The 18013-nt window shown below is 46.1% G+C and overlaps 1 protein-coding gene across 1 annotated transcript; it reads right to left on the bottom strand.

The window, feature by feature from the left end:
• Window positions 1-14780: 14780 nt before the first annotated feature.
• Window positions 14781-17017, bottom strand: Tmem42 (transmembrane protein 42). Its single transcript, XM_021172682.3, has 3 exons — window positions 16655-17017; window positions 15942-16088; window positions 14781-15414 (listed from the first exon to the last, which is right to left on the bottom strand). Exons 1-3 carry the CDS (start codon window positions 16844-16846, stop codon window positions 15280-15282), a joined length of 474 nt encoding a protein of 157 aa, XP_021028341.1. The 5' UTR covers window positions 16847-17017; the 3' UTR covers window positions 14781-15279.
• Window positions 17018-18013: the final 996 nt, after the last annotated feature.

Raw genomic sequence — 18013 nt, 5'->3', positions numbered from 1 at the left:
CAGGAAGACTACAAGTTCAAAGCCAGCCTATATTATATAGCCAGACACTGTTTCCAAACAAAATGTTTCCAGGCTGGAAAGATGGTTCAGTGGTGAAAAGCACAGGCTCCTCTTCCAGAGGTCCTGAGTTCAATTCCCAGCAATCACATGGCGGATCATAACCACCTATAATAGGATCTGATGCCCTCTTCTGCCATGCAGTTGTATATGCAGATGGAGCTATCATATATTTAAAGTAAATAAATAAATAAAAATGCTTCCAAAAGATCACCCTACTCTCCCTCCAAACCAGTGGCACGAGGGAGTTCACAGGGCTCTGCAGCTCTGACCTCATCCGACAGAGTGGGAAGCTCTGACTATGCTCATCTTGTATGAAACAGCATCTTATTGAGACCACTCTGCTTTTGTTAAAGCTAATTCTTACAGCCCATAAAACCTACCTACTTTAGGTGTAGAATTTTAGTCTTGGCATTGTTGAAACAAAAACAAGAAACAGAACAGATCCGTCAGCTAAAGAAGCCATGATTCTCAGCCCCAAGCAATCTGTTTCCATTATGTAAACTAAGAAAAAAGATAAAACACCTAAAAAATTAATAAAGGGTTGGAGAGATGGCTCAGCATTTAAGAGTATGTACTGAGGCCGGGCAGTGGTGGCACACGCCTGTAATCCCGGCACTTGGGAGGCAGAGGTGGGCAGATTTCTGAATTCGAGGCCAGCCTGGTCTACAGAGTGAGTTCCAGGACATCCAGGGCTACACAGAGAAACCCTGTCTTGAAAAACCAAAAAAAAAAAAAAAAAGGGGGGGGGGTATGTACTGTTCCTGCCAAGGGACCAAGTTTAACTCCTGGCACCCACAAGGCCGTTCACAAACACCTTTAACTCCAGCTTCAGGGGCATCTGACACTAATATGCAGCCCCCTCCCATAGACAATCAAAAAACAAACCTGAAAGGAAAGAGGGAACCTCACTGATTTGACAGTTCCCAGAGGAGGAGATTAGAAGAGCCCAGTCTGAACAGATACAACTATCAATAAGGAAAATGCAAATAAAAGCTGTAACAAGAGACTCCGAATGCCTTCTAGGAGCACAACTCTTGTTTGTGATCTCAGCTAACTTGACCTCCACAAATCCTGTCTTTAAATGCAGTCAGATCTGTGGTTTGAGATTTCAGCATTAATTTGGTGGGAACGCAACCCAACGGTAACAAGCTTTTTCAGTGACACATAGGAGAAGAGGTTTAGTTCACTGTTTCAATCTTGCCATGGCTGAGCGAGCTGCAGAGCAGAGCAGCCAGCAGCAAAGCGGAGCGGCTCTCACCACAGAGGTCAGGAAGCTGATCGAGTTGGAGAGAATCTGCATGGGATGTCCTTTTTCTTTATCTGTTAATCCCACCTAGGAATGGAACCACCCATTCAGAACAGACTTTCTCCCTCTGTAGATCCCCTTTGGAGACGCTCTTACCGATGACCCTGGAAGTGTTGCCTAACTAGTTTCCTAAGTCACTCTCAGTCCAATCACCCTGGCAATCAAGACTGACTATCCACACAGGACTGTTCCTAGTGATATGGGGTTGGAGAAATTGCTCAGTAAAGTTATCCAAGCTCAAGGACCTGGCTTTGAATCTCAGAACCCAGGTAAAAAGTCAGATCTGATGGCATGCACTTGTAATTCTAGAATTAAGGAAGGGAAGACAGGAGGATCCTTGGGACTTACAGGTCAGAGTTGGCCAGCCGAATGAATAAAAGAGAATCTCAAAAACAAACACACAAACCCAAAGTATATGGAACGTGAGGAGCAACACTTAAGGTTGACCTTTGGCCTACACACCTCACACACCACACACACCACATACAAACACACCCCCCCACACACCACACACATACCACACACACAACGCATGTACATCAAACACACATCACACACAAACACCACACACACAGCATACACATCACACACCACGCCCACACAACCCGCTAACACGGTTCCTTATATCTATGCTAATGTCAGTACCGTGCTGCTTTGATTATCTCTGTGGTGGCAATTTTCTTCTTTTTATTCATTTTTCTGTTAATCTTTTTTTAAAAAATTATTTTATTTACATTCCAAATGTGGTCCTATCCCAATCCCCCCTCCCAGAGTTCTTTACCCCCTCCCCTTCACCTCTTAGAGGGTGTTCTCACTCCCACCGCATCCCATTTCCCTCGGGCATCAAGTCTCTACAGGATTAGCCCCATCCTTTTGCACTGAGGCCAGACAAGGCAGTCCTCTGCTACATATATGCCAGGGGCCACAGGCGACCCAGGTATGCTCTTTGGTTGGCAGTTTAGATTCTGGGAACTCTGAGGGGTCTGAGATTGTTGATACTGTTGTTTTTCTATGGGGTTGCCATCCCCTTCAGATCCTTCAATCCTTCCCCTAACTCTTCCATATTGGTTCCCGACCTCAGTCCAATGCTTGGCTGTAAGTATCTGCATCTGTCTCAGTCAGCTGCTGGTAGAGCCTTTCAGAGGACAGCTATGCTAGGCTCCTGTCTACAAGCACAACATGGCATCAGTAACAGTGTCAGGGTTTGGTGCCTGTGCATGGGATGGATTCCAAGTTGGATGGGTCACTTGATGGCCTTTCCTTCAAGCTCTGCTCCATTTTGTCCCTGCGTTTCCTTTAGACGGGAACAATTCTGGGTCAAAAAATTCGAAGGTGGGTTGGTGACCCCATCCCTCCCCTGGGAGCCCTGGCTATTTACTGGAGGTGGTCTCTTCAGGTTCCATCTTCCCAACTGTTGGGCATTTCGGCTAAGGTCATCCCCATGGAATCCTGGGAGCCTCTCATATCCCAGGTCTCCAGAACTTTCTAGAAGTTTCCCCGCCCCCAAGCCTCCACCCCCTGCAGCTGCATATTTCCATTAATTCTCTTGGCTCCCTGGGCTTCTCTCCTGTTTCCCCAGTACCTGGGTCTCCCCCCATTTCCCCCTCCTTTTCTCCTCTCCCACCCTGGCCCCTCCCTCTGTCTACCTCCTGTGATTCTCCCTTCTCAGTGAGATTGAAACATCCTCATTTGAGCCTTCCAAACTGTATCATGGATATTCTATACTTTTTGGCTAATATCCACTTATCAGTGAGTATATACCATTCATGTACTTTTGGGTCTGTGTTACCTCATTCAGGATGATACTTTCTAGTTCCATCCATTTGCATGCAAAATTTATGATGTCCCCATTTTTAATAGCTGAGTAATATTCCATTGTGTAAATGAACCACAATTTTGTATCCATTCTTTGGTTGAGAGAAATCTGGGTTGTTTCTAGTTTCTGGCTATTACAAATAAGGCTGCTATGAACATAGTGGAGCACGTGTCCTTGTGGTATGGTGTAGCATCTTTTGGGTATATAACCAGGAGTAGTATAGCTGGGTCTTTAGGTAGAACTATTTCCAATTTCTGAGGAACCGCCAGGTTGATTTCCAGAGTGGTTGTACCAGTTTGTAATCCCACCAGGCATGGAGAAGTGTTCCTTTCTCCACATTCTCACCAGCATGTCCTGTCACTTGAGTTTTTGATCTTGAACATAACACCAATGGCTCAGGCTCTAAGAACAATGACAAATGGGACCTCATGAAACTGAAGAGCTTCTATAAGGCAAAGGACACTGTCAGTAGGACAAAATGACAACCTACAAATTGGGAAAAGGTCTTCACTAACCCTACATTTGATAGAGGGTTAGTATCCAAAATATATAAAGAACTCAAGAAATTAGACTCATCCCCCCAATAACACAATTAAAAATGGGGTACAGAGCTAAACAGAGAACTCTCAACAGAGGAATCTTGACTGGCCAAGAAGCACTTAAAGAAATGTTCAACATCCTTAGACATCAGGGAAATGCAAATCAAAATGACCTTGAGATTCCACCTCTATGACAATTTTAAAATTAGAACTTTGTTCTTTTTAAAGATTGTTTTGGCTTTTAAATGTCTATTAAGATTATATATGAATTTTAGGTTGTATTGTCATCCTAATAATACTGATTTTTCCAATCCATGAACACATCTTTCCATTTATTATGTGTCCCTGACTTTCTTTCAGCAATGTACTTCTCTGGTTAAATTTATTCGATTTTTCCCATTCTTTTTTATTTATTTATTTATTTTTTTTGTAGAATTGTTTACACACTTCCCTTTCAGGTTTCTCATTGTTAATACACCTATGAAAGAAGTAACTCTACTTCTTTCCAATTTGGGCATCTTGGATTTCTTTTTCTTGACTAATTGCTTCAGATAGTACTATTTTCTATTAAGGAAGTTTTCTCCTAATATTTTTCCATTATTTTTGTTCATTATGTAAGGGAGTTGAAGTGTGTCAGATGCAGCTTCTGAGTTCATGGAGGCGACCCTCCATTCCTTTCTGAAGCTAATCCTGCCAGGCCTTTGCCACTGTCCCTCCTCAGAGGTGATCCTGTTACTCATCCCTGACAACCCAGTGGCCGTCTCTCAGCTGTCAGTCATCCCTGACAACCCTGTGGCCGTCTCTCAAGTCCATTCTTCTGTAGCTTTCACTTGGGTGTGCACTGCACTCTGGGAATGGTTTCAGGTGGCCTTTCTTGCCTAGTTATCCTACCTCACTAGCTGTTTCTTCTTCTTGCCTACACGTTTCTGCCACACCACTCTGACTTCTAAATGCTAAAACTCAGTCTCTAGACCTCTTCTTCCTCAGGATCTCAGCACTCAGGACCTCAAGCATCTTCTTTGTGCTGCTGAGTCTGAGGCTACTTCTTGACCTTCATATTTTATGTGCTCCTACCTCTTAATTAACTGTGTGTGATGTGTGTGTGTGTGGAGTGGTGTGTGTGAGTGTGTGTGTAATGTGTGTAGTATGTGTGGTTTGTGTGTATGTGGTATGCTTGTGGTAGATGTGTGTGTATGTAACCCAGGACCTTAAACATGCTATGCAAAAGATCTATGACTCAACAGCATCCCCTCCCCCATATCAGGGCCTTCTTTACAGTCACAATTTTCTCACAGCCTTCTTTAATTTCACTGTTGCCATCTTCAGTCTTCCAAATGAGCAGACCCAAATCACAGCAGCATCGACTGTCCTCTTCATACTGAGCACTGAGAAAGCTCTGCTGTGTACACCTTAGAAATACCTTGGGGTGGGGCTTGGGGTTAGAAAGATGACTCAGCAGTTAAACAGTGCTTCGTGCACTAAGGACCGGAGTTCAGTTTCCAGTATCTATGTCAGATGGCTCACAATGATTATGACTCCAGTTCTAGGGACCCAACCACCCTTCTACCCTCTGTTGGCGTGCGCGCACGCGTGTGTGAACACACACACACACACACACTTAAAATTAAAAATAAAGGGAGGCAGGAAAGATGGCTCAGCAGCTAAAAGCATTTACTGCTTTTGCAAGAGGACCCAGGATTTGGTTCCTAGCACCCATATGGTGGCTTCATAAGTGCCTATAAATCCAGTTACAGGGGATCTGACGTACTCTTTTGGCCTCTGCAAGCACAAGGCACACACACATCACATGGTACACACACATACACAGAAGGCAAAACAGTCATACACATAAATATTAATTTTACTGAGACAAGGTTACTTTGTGTAGCCCTGGCTGTCCTGGAACTCCATCTGCAAACCAGGCTGGCCTTGAACTCACAGAGATCTGCCTAACTCAGACTCCTGAGTGCTGGGATCAAAGGCGTGAACCACCTTAGGGAACCCTAGGGTCTGATTACCAACACCTCTTGCCCTCCTATCTAGATGGCTGCAGGTTCTTATAGTTTTTGGCTGTAAGCCCAGTCTTTAACGGCTGAGCCGTCTCCCCAGCCCGGCAGCAGATTTTTTAATGGGTCTTTCTGCTTCTGCTCCTGCCTTCTATCAAATGTTCTAAATACAAATTAACCCTTTAAAATGTTAGTTGGGTCAACTATCTAGAGTTAAAAAGCAATTTCACTTCAAGGATCTGTATTATCTGAGTGCTGTCACATTCTTATTTGGCTGTATTCTTTGATATGGCACCATATGCATACACAAAAGAAAAAATCCATTTTGACTTCACCAAAAATTAAAAACTCATGTGCAGGAATGGAGAGATGGCTCAGCAGTTAAAAACACAGGCTGCTCTTCCAGAGGACCCAGGCTTGACTCCTAGCACCCATATGATACCTTACAATGATCTCTAACTCCAGGGGATCTGATGTTCTCTTCTGGCCTCCTCAGGTGCCAGGTGGTGCACAGACATACAGACAATGCAAAACACCCATACACATAAAATAAAATTTAAAGAGCAACTAACTCATTGTTCCAAAAGGCACATTAATATTTCAAGGAAGTAAAAGACAACTCCCTGAATGGGAGAAAGCATTTGCATATCATTTGCTTGTGCATTTGGTGCCGTCTCTAAGGAACGTCTAGCCATACTTAGAAAAATCTGACAATTATCACTTTAAAAAAAATCATAAGTAACCGAGTTTTAAATGGTCAAAACTGGGGCTGAGAACATCGCTTGGTGGGTAAAACACTTCTTGGGCAAGTGGGAGCACCCAGCTTCAACGTCCAGAACACATCCATGTAAAGCTGAGATCACATGACAAATATCTGAGATTCTAGTGCTCCTTCAGTGAGGGGAAGACCAGGATAGACAGACAGACAGATACTCTCTCTCTCTCTCTCTCTCTCTCTCTCTCTCTCTCTCTCTCTCTAAGCTTTCGGCTGCTTAAATACAGTGTGTGGGAGTGGCAGGGGTGGGCTGGTAAAAGAGAAGTGGGTCTATAGAGGTCACCGTCCCTTACTCTCTAGGGAGGGTTAAAGGCAGAGACCAGGCTTTCAATAGAAGAGAGGCCCCTACAAGGTACTGAGACAGGGCCCTAGGTCCAGATGGGCCTCGCTCCTTTTTGCATCCATGTAAGGAGCCGCCTTCACATTCACCATTACAAGATGGCGCTGATGGCACTGACACCCGTGTTCTAAGTAGTAAACAAGCAAGCTGCGCATGTGCCGGGGTAGCTTTCCACGCCATGTGCTCTGCCTTTCCCGTGACGACAACTCTGGCTGATGGGCTGCAGCCAATCAGGGAGTGACACATCCGAGGCGGAGGACAGTCCTCCATAAAAGGGAGGGGGCTCCACCATCTCTCTCTCTCTCTGGCTCTCTTCTCCACTGGCTCCTGATGGGGTAAGCAATAAAGCTTGTGCTGCAGAAGATTCCGGTTGCCCTGAGCTGTTCTTACCAGGGGGAACACAAAAGCTCGCAATAAATGGTGCCGAAACCCGCGAGCTACTACATCACGGAGAAGGAGCGGTTAATGAAGTGTTCCCGGAAACAGACTGTTGAGAAGGATCCGGTGTGGGTTCAGAACTCTTCAGCTGGGGAACTGTGGTAATGAAGTGTTCCCACAAAACAGACTGTTGAGAAGGATCCGGCGTGGGTTCAGAACTCTTCAGCTGGGAAACGGATGCGCGTTCGTTACAGCTTTACAAGGTATGTCTGGTCTTGAACTTTCTCTAGTGTTAAAAGCCCTTTTATTTCTTTTCACATGTCAACAAGTGGTTAAGGCAGGGTGGAGAATTCTGGACAAAGTTCAAGACAGTCTATCAGAAGTAAAGCGGGGAGAGAGAGCAGGAAAAAAGAGAAAGCATGGCGCGCCAAATAAGTATACAGGCCTTTCCACGGGTCTTGAACCCAAGGAAAAGTTAATGTCAGGGAAGAATACCTGGGGAGAGACTAGAAGGAAAGAGGAGAAAAAACAAAGGAAAAAAGAAAAGTTAATGTCAGGGAAAAATACCTGGGGAGAGATTAGAAGGAAAGAGGAGAAAAAACAAAGGAAAAAAGAAAAGTTAATGTCAGGGAAAAATACCTGGGGAGAGATTGGAAGGAAAGAGGAGAAAAGAGACGAGTTTAAAGAGCCAGTTCTTAGTAGCTGTGAATCAGATGAAAAAATTAGCCCTTCTGAGAAAACAGACTTGGAGGAGGGAGCAGCTCATTATGAGAGAGAAATTCGAGCTTTTAAGTCAAGAAAAAAGCCAAAAGCGGCTGGCAAAGGCCAGCTTGCTGCTTGGCCTCAGGGCAGTTGGCTTCAAGGTCATAGTGCACCTCCGCCCTATGTGGAGCCCCCGCCCTGCGTAGTACATCAGCCCTGTGCAGAGAGGCAGTGTGCGGACTCGTTCATTTCAAGAGAGGCACAAAGGAAGATACAACAGGCATTTCCGGTCTTTGAAGGAGCCGAGGGTGGGCGTGTTCACGCTCCGGTTAAAGAGCTTGCTGAATCGGTCCGTAAATATGGAACCAATGCTAATTTTACCTTGGTGCAGTTAGACAGGCTTGCCGGCATGGCACTAACTCCTGCCGACTGGCAAATGATTGCAAAAGCCGCTCTCTCCAATATGGGCAAATATATGGAATGGAGAGTTCTATGGCAAGAGGCTGCACAAACGCAGGCCCAAGCAAACGCTGCTGCTTTGACTCCAGAGCAGAGAGATTGGACTTTTGACAGGTTCAGACCTTGGCAGCCACATCTAATGATTGGGCAGTTTTAGTTACCTCCTTTTCAGGACAAATAGATAACCATTATCCAAAACATCCAATTTTACAGTTCGCCCAAAATCAATCTGTTGTGTTTCCACAAATAACAGTAAGAAACCCACTTAAAAATGGGGTTGTGGTATATACTGATGGATCAAAAACTGGCATAGGTGCCTATGTGGCTAATGGTAAAGTAGTATCCAAACAATATAATGAAAATTCACCTCAAGTGGTAGAGTGTTTAGTGGTTTTAGAAGTTTTAAAAACCTTTTTAGAACCCCTTAATATTGTGTCAGATTCCTGTTATATGGTTAATGCAGTAAATCTTTTAGAAGTGGCTGGAGTGATTAAGCCTTCCAGTAAAGTTGCCAATATTTTTCAGCAGATACAATTAGTTTTGTTATCTAGAAGATTTCCTGTTTATATTACTCATGTTAGAGCCCATTCAGGCCTACCTGGCCCCATGGCTCTGGGGAATGATTTGGCAGATAAAGCCACTAAAGTGGTGGCTGCTGCCCTAACATCCCCGATAGAGGCTGCAAGAAATTTTCATAACAATTTTCATGTGACGGCTGAAACATTACGCCGCCGTTTCTCCTTGACGAGAAAAGAAGCCCGTGACATTGTTACTCAATTTCAAAGCTGCTGTGAGTTCTTGCCAGTTCCTCATGTGGGAATTAACCCACGCGGTATTCGACCTCTACAGGTCTGGCAAATGGATGTTACACATGTTTCTTCCTTTGGAAAACTTCAATATCTCCATGTGTCCATTGACACATGCTCTGGCATCATGTTTGCCTCTCCTTTAACTGGAGAAAAGGCCTCACATGTGATTCAACATTGCCTTGAGGCATGGAGTGCTTGGGGAAAACCCAAACTCCTTAAGACTGATAATGGACCAGCTTATACATCTCAAAAATTCCAACAGTTCTGCCGTCAGATGGACGTAACCCACCTGACTGGACTTCCATACAACCCCCAAGGACAGGGTATTATTGAGCGGGCGCACCGCACCCTCAAATCCTATCTAATAAAACAGAAAGGGGGAGTCGAGGAGGCTCTACCCCGAGTACCAAGAGTGTCTGTGTCTACAGCACTTTTTACACTCAATTTTTTAAATCTTGATTCTCATGGCCATACCGCGGCTGAACGACATTGTTCAGAGCCAGATAGGCCCAAAGAGATGGTTAAATGGAAAGATGTTTTAAATAACAAATGGAAAGGCCCGGATCCTATTTTGATAAGATCCAGGGGAGCTGTTTGTGTTTTTCCACAGAATGAAGACAACCCATTTTGGATACCAGAAAGACTCACCCGAAAAATCCAGACTGACCAAGGGAATACTGATGTCCCTCGTCTTGGTGATGTCCAGTGCGATAACAACAAAGGGAGAGAAGCGTTGGGAGATACAGAATTGGACGGCTAAATTTGAACAGACCCTTTGAAAATTGAGACTTGCCCCACGCACTTGGACCTGTCCCTGACCTAAGGACTATCTTTTCAACATTTTCCTTCTTTAAAGAATGGGTGGGGGTGGAATTATTTGGAGCTGTTCTTTGCTGTGGATTAGTGTTGCTTCTTTGATTGGTCTGTAAGCTTAAGGCCCAAACTAGGAGAGACATGGTGATTATTTCCCAGGCGCTTGCAGCACTAGAACATGGTGCTTCCCCTGATATATGGTTATCTATGCTTAAGCAATAGGTCGCTGGCCACTCAGCTCTTGCACCCCACGAGGCTAGTCTCATTGCACGGGATAGAGTGAGTGTGCTTCAGCAGCCCGAGAGAGTTGCATGGCTAAGCACTGCAGTAGAAGGGCTCTGTGGCATATATGAGCCTATTCTAGGGAGACATGTCATCTTTCAAGAAGGTTGAGTGTCCAAGTGTCCTTCCCCCAGGAAAAACGACACGGGAGCGGACCAAGACCCCTTTGGGTGATGAGCCTGGGAGGAGGTTTTGTGTAAAGCCCCTATTTTACACACTGGGGATTTGACCTCTATCTCCACTCTCATTATTATGGGTGGCCTATTGCTCTTATATAAAAGAAAAGGGGGAGATGTAAGGAGCCGCCTTCACATTCACCATTACAAGATGGCGCTGATGGCACTGACACCCGTGTTCTAAGTAGTAAACAAGCAAGCTGCGCATGTGCCGGGGTAGCTTTCCACGCCATGTGCTCTGCCTTTCCCGTGACGACAACTCTGGCTGATGGGCTGCAGCCAATCAGGGAGTGACACGTCCGAGGCGGAGGACAGTCCTCCATAAAAGGGAGGGGGCTCCGCCATCTCTCTCTCTCTCTGGCTCTCTTCTCCACTGGCTCCTGATGGGGTAAGCAATAAAGCTTGTGCTGCAGAAGATTCCGGTTGCCCTGAGCGTGTTCTTACCAGGGGGAACACAAAAGCTCACAATACATCCAGGCTTTGTCTTCAGTTAGGGTTATTATTGCTGTAGCTCTGGCAGTCCTGGAATTCATTATGTAGACCAGGCTGTCCTTTAACTCATAGAGATCCACCTTCCTCTTCTTCCTGAGTGCTGGGATTAAAGGTTTATGTCATCACTGCCAGGATTTACAGCCTGTTCTTATAGATACACACTTAGTTGAGGCTCCATCCTCTCTGCTGACTCTAGCTTGTGTCAAGTTGACATAAACTTGTCAGTACAGGATGGGTCTTAAGTGTGGACTGGGTGGTGGTAATATGACAGTCTGTGAGTAGAGGTCACAAATAGCTCTGCAGTGAAAGGGTTAGGGTTAGGTGTGGGACTCGCTGGACAGGAATGCTGAGCCACTCCCCTCATGCAGAAACCATAGCATTCTTTGGGTTTCAGATCTCAGTTCTGCTCCACTCTACTAATCTTATCCCACTTCAGGGCTGTCTAGCTTTCTAAGCTGCCAGCTTTTCTTCTAAGTCAGCATCTAGGAAAATAGGGCATTGCTCATTCCTGTCATTACAGCCCTTAGAAGTCTAAGGCAGGAAATTTGGCTGAGCTACATAATGAGACCGTCATAAAAACAAAACCAAGAGTCCCCAAGCCCAATTAAAAAAAATATCCAAGACATTTCCCCACAGAAGATACACAAGTGACTGATAAGCCCAGAAAAAGATGTTTGATATGGTTTCTCGACCACAGAAATGTAAATAAAAGCTACAGAAGACACTACAAGGATGGCTGTGATAGTGTTAACCCCACAGCCTGGGTCAGCAGGGAGGTACCGGGACCACTGTGCTGGCTCCACTCCCCGGCTGGGGTCCTCAGGAAAGGGAGCAGAGCAGCAGCAGGTATTCACCCACTCTCTCTGGCTGTGGGTGTAACCTGGCCAACTGCTCCCACTCCTGAGTGGTGGACAGCCTGCGTCCTTGAACTATGAGCCAGAATCAGCTCTTTCTCAAGTTGACTTTATCAGAGTATTTTTTCAACTGGACGAGACACTAAAATAATGGCTGTAATAATAAAAAGATGAACAAAGGTGGGGCCTTATCATGATCAAAGTATTTCATATGTATGAAAATGCCATAATTAATGTACAGTTGACACACGAACTGAGAAAGATGGCTCACAATAGTGTGGACAAACGAGTGACTGGGACCCTCAAGTGTGGATGGCTGGACCATTACATGGTGCAGCTGCTATAGCACAGTATAGTTGTTCCTCAAAGAGTTAAGCAGGAATCCTAGCACTCGGGATGTGGGTGCAGGCAGATCACTGTGAGTTTTTGGGGTCACTCGGGTCTATATAGCAAGTTCTAAGCTAGCAAGGACAACATACGGAAACTCTGTCTTAGAAATAAGAAAACAAAGAGACCAAGTTAAAATGGGTTAATTTGTGTCTTAATAATTCCATTTCTAGTTATATACTCAACAGAGTTGAAATTGTGTTTCCACAAAACATCTTGAATACTAATATTTACACCCATATTAAATAGCCCCAAAGTGAGGAAAACCCCTGTTTCAACACATGATTTCAATTCACAGACAAAATGGTCTACCTGCAAGATAGGATGGGACTGAGCCACAGAGAGGAATGAAGTATTAAAATGTGGTACATAAAAAATAAGCCTTAGAAACAGGATTTTAAGTGAAAAAATGATATAAAATATCTAGACTAAGCAAATTCTTAAAACAGAAGCATTTGTGGTCTCAGGGACTGGAGTGGGGTGGGACAAAGATGGCCTCAGGGACAGAAAGTTGCAGCTGATGTGTATGATATTCTCTGAGTAGTGAGAAATGTTCTGTAATTAATGATAATAGTTGAGAATCTTGTGGATATACTAAAAAGAAACCCTGGGTTACACCCTTTAAAATATAAATAAATAAATAATAAGTAATAATAAATAAAAACAAGAACGGAAAAGGGTAAGCACCTGATCACAGCCACAGGCTATAGAACCTGATATCCAGTCTCCAGCTCTGAAACAAACACAGCAAAACTCAAGTAATAATCTGAAATGCACATTAGTAAGCCAAATATTGTCTTGTAGCTTATTCTTTTTGCAAAAGAACCACTCTCTGAAACAAAGGCAGGGACTCTCCCAGTCTTCTAGGGTGAATGCAAAGGCATACCATGCTGCTTTCCAGAAAACGATTCATCCTCTGTAGACAAATGCTTTGATCCTGTGGTTTTCTGTATCTGTGGAGCTAATACCGAGCACCTCTATGCACTTCACAGGTCCAGATGAAGGCAGAGGCCCCCAAGGACAGTGCCTGGGTCAAGATGGACTTCTGACCTGCATGATGGCTCGCCCAGACAGACCCTACTGGTGGCTCTCAGCAACTTTCAATGCTTGTTCTTTTTGTTTGTTTGTTGTTTTAATTCATTTTATGTGTATAACTGTCTGCACATATGACTGAGTGGCATGTATGTGCCTAGTGCTAGAATAGGTCAGAAGAGGGCATCAGCGGTACCAGAACTACAGTTACAGATGGTTGTGAGCCACCATGTGGGTGTGAGATATTGAAGGGCACAGGTCCTTTGCAAAAACAGCAAGTGTTCTTAACTGCTGAGCCATCTCTCCAGTTTCTCACGCTTGGTCTTGATTAGTGCCTGGCCCACATGGGAACCCACCTTGTGGGGCCTTGGATGGATTTCTTCTTCCTCAGAGGTAGAATGAAGGGATTAACATAGACCATCACATGGAACATGGAGCCCTTACAGACAAGGAAGTGGCTAGTGACAAGAGGGTTTTGAGACTTGTTACAATGTGGGACAGTTTCTTTACCACTGCAGTGTCTCTGGTCTTGATTTGCTGATGTGAGAGTGAGACAGTGATCAGTGATGAGGATTAAGAATGAGGCTTAGGGCTGGAGAGATGGCTCAGTGATTAAGAGCTCTGACTGCTCTTCTGAAGGTCATGAGTTGAAATCCCAGCAACCACATGATGGCTCACAACCATCCATAATGAAACCTGATGCTCTCTTGCAGTGTGTCTGAAGACAGCTACAGTGTACTTACATATAATAAGTAAATAAATATTTAAAAAAAAAAAAGAATGAGGCTTAAAGAAAGAAGGCAGGGATGAACGTCGCCCTAGCACTTGGGAGGCAGAGGCAGGCAGATTTCTGAGTTTGAGGCCAGCCTGATCTACAAAGTGAGTTCTAGGACAGCCAGGGCTATACAGAGAAACCCTGTCTCGAAAAACTAAAAAAAAAAGAAAAGAAAAAGAAAAAAGAAAAAGGAATGAGGCTTAGAGAAAGAAGGCAGGGCTGACTATCGCTCTAGCACTTGTTAGCTGTGTGTTGGACAAGTTCTCCACTGGCCCCTGAGACTTGGTTTCACCTAAAACATCTTCCTCATGGAGTGGTCAGGACGGTTTTGGGTTTTTTTTTGTTTGTTTGTTTGTTTTTGTCCTGGATCCCTTGAGAGTTTAAAGGAGTTTAGACCTAGGAGCAGAGGCTGTTGCAAGGAGCCGGGCAAGTAAGAGAGTGCGGGGCAGAGGGGAGGGCAAACACAAAAGCACACAGCAGAACCAGACCTTATGGACTTGCAAACCTTCCCATACTAGCTGTCTGGCGGGGATTCAAGTATGTAGGGACAGAGGAGATAGGAAGAGAGGAACTACTGTAGGAGTGTGAGAGGTTTGGTCACAGTTAGCAGAAGCAGTGGATCTGTGTCAGCAAGCTCTTCCTGTCACCTGTCCAGATGAATATGGAGAAAATCTCCATTTGTACTCACTATCCCCACTACCCCAGTTCTGAGAACTCACCTACCTGGGTGCAGGCCCTTACCTCCAAGTTGGAAAAAAAGCCTCAAATTCCATACCCAGTAGCTTTAACTTACAAGTGTTTATTAGCCCAAGTTCCCTTCTTTTGCTGTAGATTCATAGGCATCACGGACCAACTGAGGCATGACACATTAAGTTTTTTTTTTTTTTTCTTCAGAAAGCCAACTGCCAGTGCTGGGGTACATGAAGGGCAGGATTCTAATCACATGTTTGTTTGTTTTTTCAGGCACCTGCCATGTTGCCGTGCAACCCACGATCACAGTCTTCCAGGATTCTCTGGTGCACAAGAATCAAGGCACTATACCAACACTGAAGGACTTGGGCCTCATACTGTGGTGGTTATCTTCCCCTTACAGGAGCTAATGCTTTAACTTTCCAGGCTGTGAGGAGGTCAGAGGCCAGTGGCTGGTCCACCATCTCCCTGTGGCTGACAGTTAAGGGCTGCACTCCCAGGCTGCCCCGGAAGCAGCCCGACTTGTCAACCCTTGGTTGGGTATCATGGTTCTCTTTACAGTGGGTCTGGTCTATCCACCGACTGGCCTCACTGCTCCTTGCTCTCCTTCCAGGTGGGTGGAAACTTCCTGTGGATCAGGGTGAGCCCACAGAGGATGAGGAACACCCCTCCCCACCACAAGATCTCCTGGCACTCTCCATACAGCAGGTAGCCTAAGATGGCCTGTGGAAGAGACAGCTGTAAGGGACCTGGCCTACCCTGGTAGGCTCCACCATTCCTTGGCTGATTTCTTCCTGCGGGGCTGGAGGCCAAAGTCTGGTGCTTTGCATCCAGCAACCACCTTCATGATCAATCCACGTATTTCTGTCTCCTCTGTGGACGTCAGAGGTTACCCCAGTTGAGCACTGAGGCTCAGCAGGCTAGCAGGTAGGGCCAGTACATAGCTAGTACCCAGTAATCATAAACCCAAGTTAAGCTGTCTTCCAATTCAAGACTGGGTTCCCTTGACCAGACCCCCTAGACCCCCTAGCTAATGTTAGAGTTCTTGATAAAGGATTGAGATAGCTGGTGTTATCCCAGACTGACATAGGTTTCACTCCTAAGTTTTCCATGTTTAACTGTTCCTTGCCTGGAGACAGTCCAACCTCTGTTTTACCCCCTGTCCTTTTCTAGAGCCTGGAAAATCAGGGGTTTCCCAAGGACAACTAACTCACCAAGAACCCTAAGAACAAGGTCACCAGGCTACTCACCGAGCAAAGTATGTTCGAGAAAGTCACTGTGACAGATGCAATGGCTGAAGACATAGAGAAACTGAGCCCCCGGCTAAAGAAGGTCCACATCAGAGAATTGGCGCTTGCCATGGCAACGATGCCTAAGACACATAAGCCAATATTGACCTGCAGGAGAAAGTGTCACTGAGCTACAACCACCATGGGCATAGCCTTGAAAGACTGGGAGATCTTTACACGTCTCATACAAAGCATATGCGGACCCTGACTGACAGACAGAGGAATTTGCCTGCAGACAGGGGGGAGGGTTATCTTCCACGAACACCTCAAATTTCTTGTAGCTGAGTAGCCTTCTGGAAAGATATGACTTTACAAAAGGGCTGTAAATCGCCAGAAATCTATATCAAGCAGTCCCCTGTTCAGGTCAGGATCGAATTCTCCGATGCAGAAGCTGGCTTGACCATAGGCCCACCTCCACAGGCGCTCAGTCAGAACTCTTGCCAAGGACAGGAAGAGATGGGCAACCGGTTATCCCACCTTAGGTGTCACGTGCTAAAAAAAGCTGTGGCAAGGGGACTTAAACTGAGAGGTGGGCTTGGAAATCCTCCCCCAGGAGGCAGTGCCTAAAACCAGGTGGTCCAACATGGGCGCAGGCGGGAACCCAGGTTAAGCCGCCCTCCTCCCCGCCCCGCCCTCCGCCCCGCCCCGCCCCCGCGTGGCGCCCCGGGCCGCACCTGGCTCCCGAAGGCCAGCTTGGCGGCGGCGGCGGCCAGAGCCCCGAACGCCCCGGCGCACAGACAGTTGAACACGCCCCAGAAGCGGCGCCGCATCGCGCCTTTCTGTAGGTGAGCGGGTAACTCCACGGGTGAGTCAGGGTAAGCGGCCGCAGACACGGCGGCACCCGAGGACTGCGGACCGGCCGCCATGAGGCCCGCCGCGCCCGCCACGGCCGACTGCCACGCACGCCGCCACCCGCCGTGAGCCCGGCTAGGGCGGAGCCAGGCGAGTGAGGCGAATCTGCTGCAGTGGGGAGTCCGGAGCCGAGCCGCACCTACAAATGAAAGGAATCTGGAGCTGATACCCCGCAGCGTATGCAAACCCGCGACTAAGGAGAGCCTGCGGCTCAGGCGAACCTGGGGGATGGGAATCCGGTAGTGAGGACCATGCGCCACTGAAGGGAACGTGCTACCGAGAGCTGCTGACTGTGAGAGAGGAATCTGCTGACGTGAACTTGGGGAGGAGGGGAGTTTATCTCAGAGGAGAACCTGCGGCGGAAGTAACCTTGTTTCTGAAAGAGCCCTGCAGTCTAGGGGAACCTGCTACTGAGAAGACGGGGACGTCTGTAGCTCGGTATCTGCCACTTTACATGGATGCGCACCTAAAATGCTAATCCTGAAGCCAATCTGCACCTTCAAAGCACCTCTGCTCTCTTGTGGACGCAGGGGATGATGGATCTGGTGACCGGCCGCTTGAGACAGAACGTTGTTTGGGAAAACTGCTACGAGAATAACGTTTGTTGTTCTGCCTGGACCATCAGAAGCACAGTCACTTCTAAGTTCGTGTAAAGTAATTGAAAACAACAAAAAAATTGAAAAAACAACTAAAAAAACCCCCCAAACAAACCGTAAAATGTCATCTACTGTCGGTAATTCCAGATGCTCAGTATGCTGAGGCAGTTAGTGGTCATCCTGAGCAATTTAGGGAGACATTGTCTCACTTGAGAGGGCTGGCAGCCAGGCATGGTGGCACACACCCGTAATCCTAGCACTTCTGAGGATGAGGTAGAATTACTGAGTTTGAGGCCAGCCTGACCAACAGAGAGGTATTAAGCAAGTCAAGGACTTTTTGAGACTATCTCAAAAAGTTTTGTTTTTGTTTTTTTTTTTTTTTTTAAATAAAGGAGAGTTGGGGATATAGCTCAGTGCTTCCATAATACATGAAAAATCCTGAATTCAGTAAATGGCAGTGTGTATGAATATATGTTAGGGATACATTTCCTTAAAAGAGAGCCGGAGACATGTATAACTTGATCTAAGTGTGGTGGTTGGTACACATGAGGAAGCAGAGGCAAGTGGATCTCTGTGAGTTCGAGA

This window comes from Mus caroli, unplaced genomic scaffold, assembly GCF_978045245.1.
Source record: "Mus caroli unplaced genomic scaffold, Mus_caroli_1 scaffold_11, whole genome shotgun sequence".
Classification (NCBI taxonomy): Eukaryota; Metazoa; Chordata; class Mammalia; order Rodentia; family Muridae; genus Mus; species Mus caroli.
This window is presented reverse-complemented; position numbering and strand designations above follow the sequence as displayed.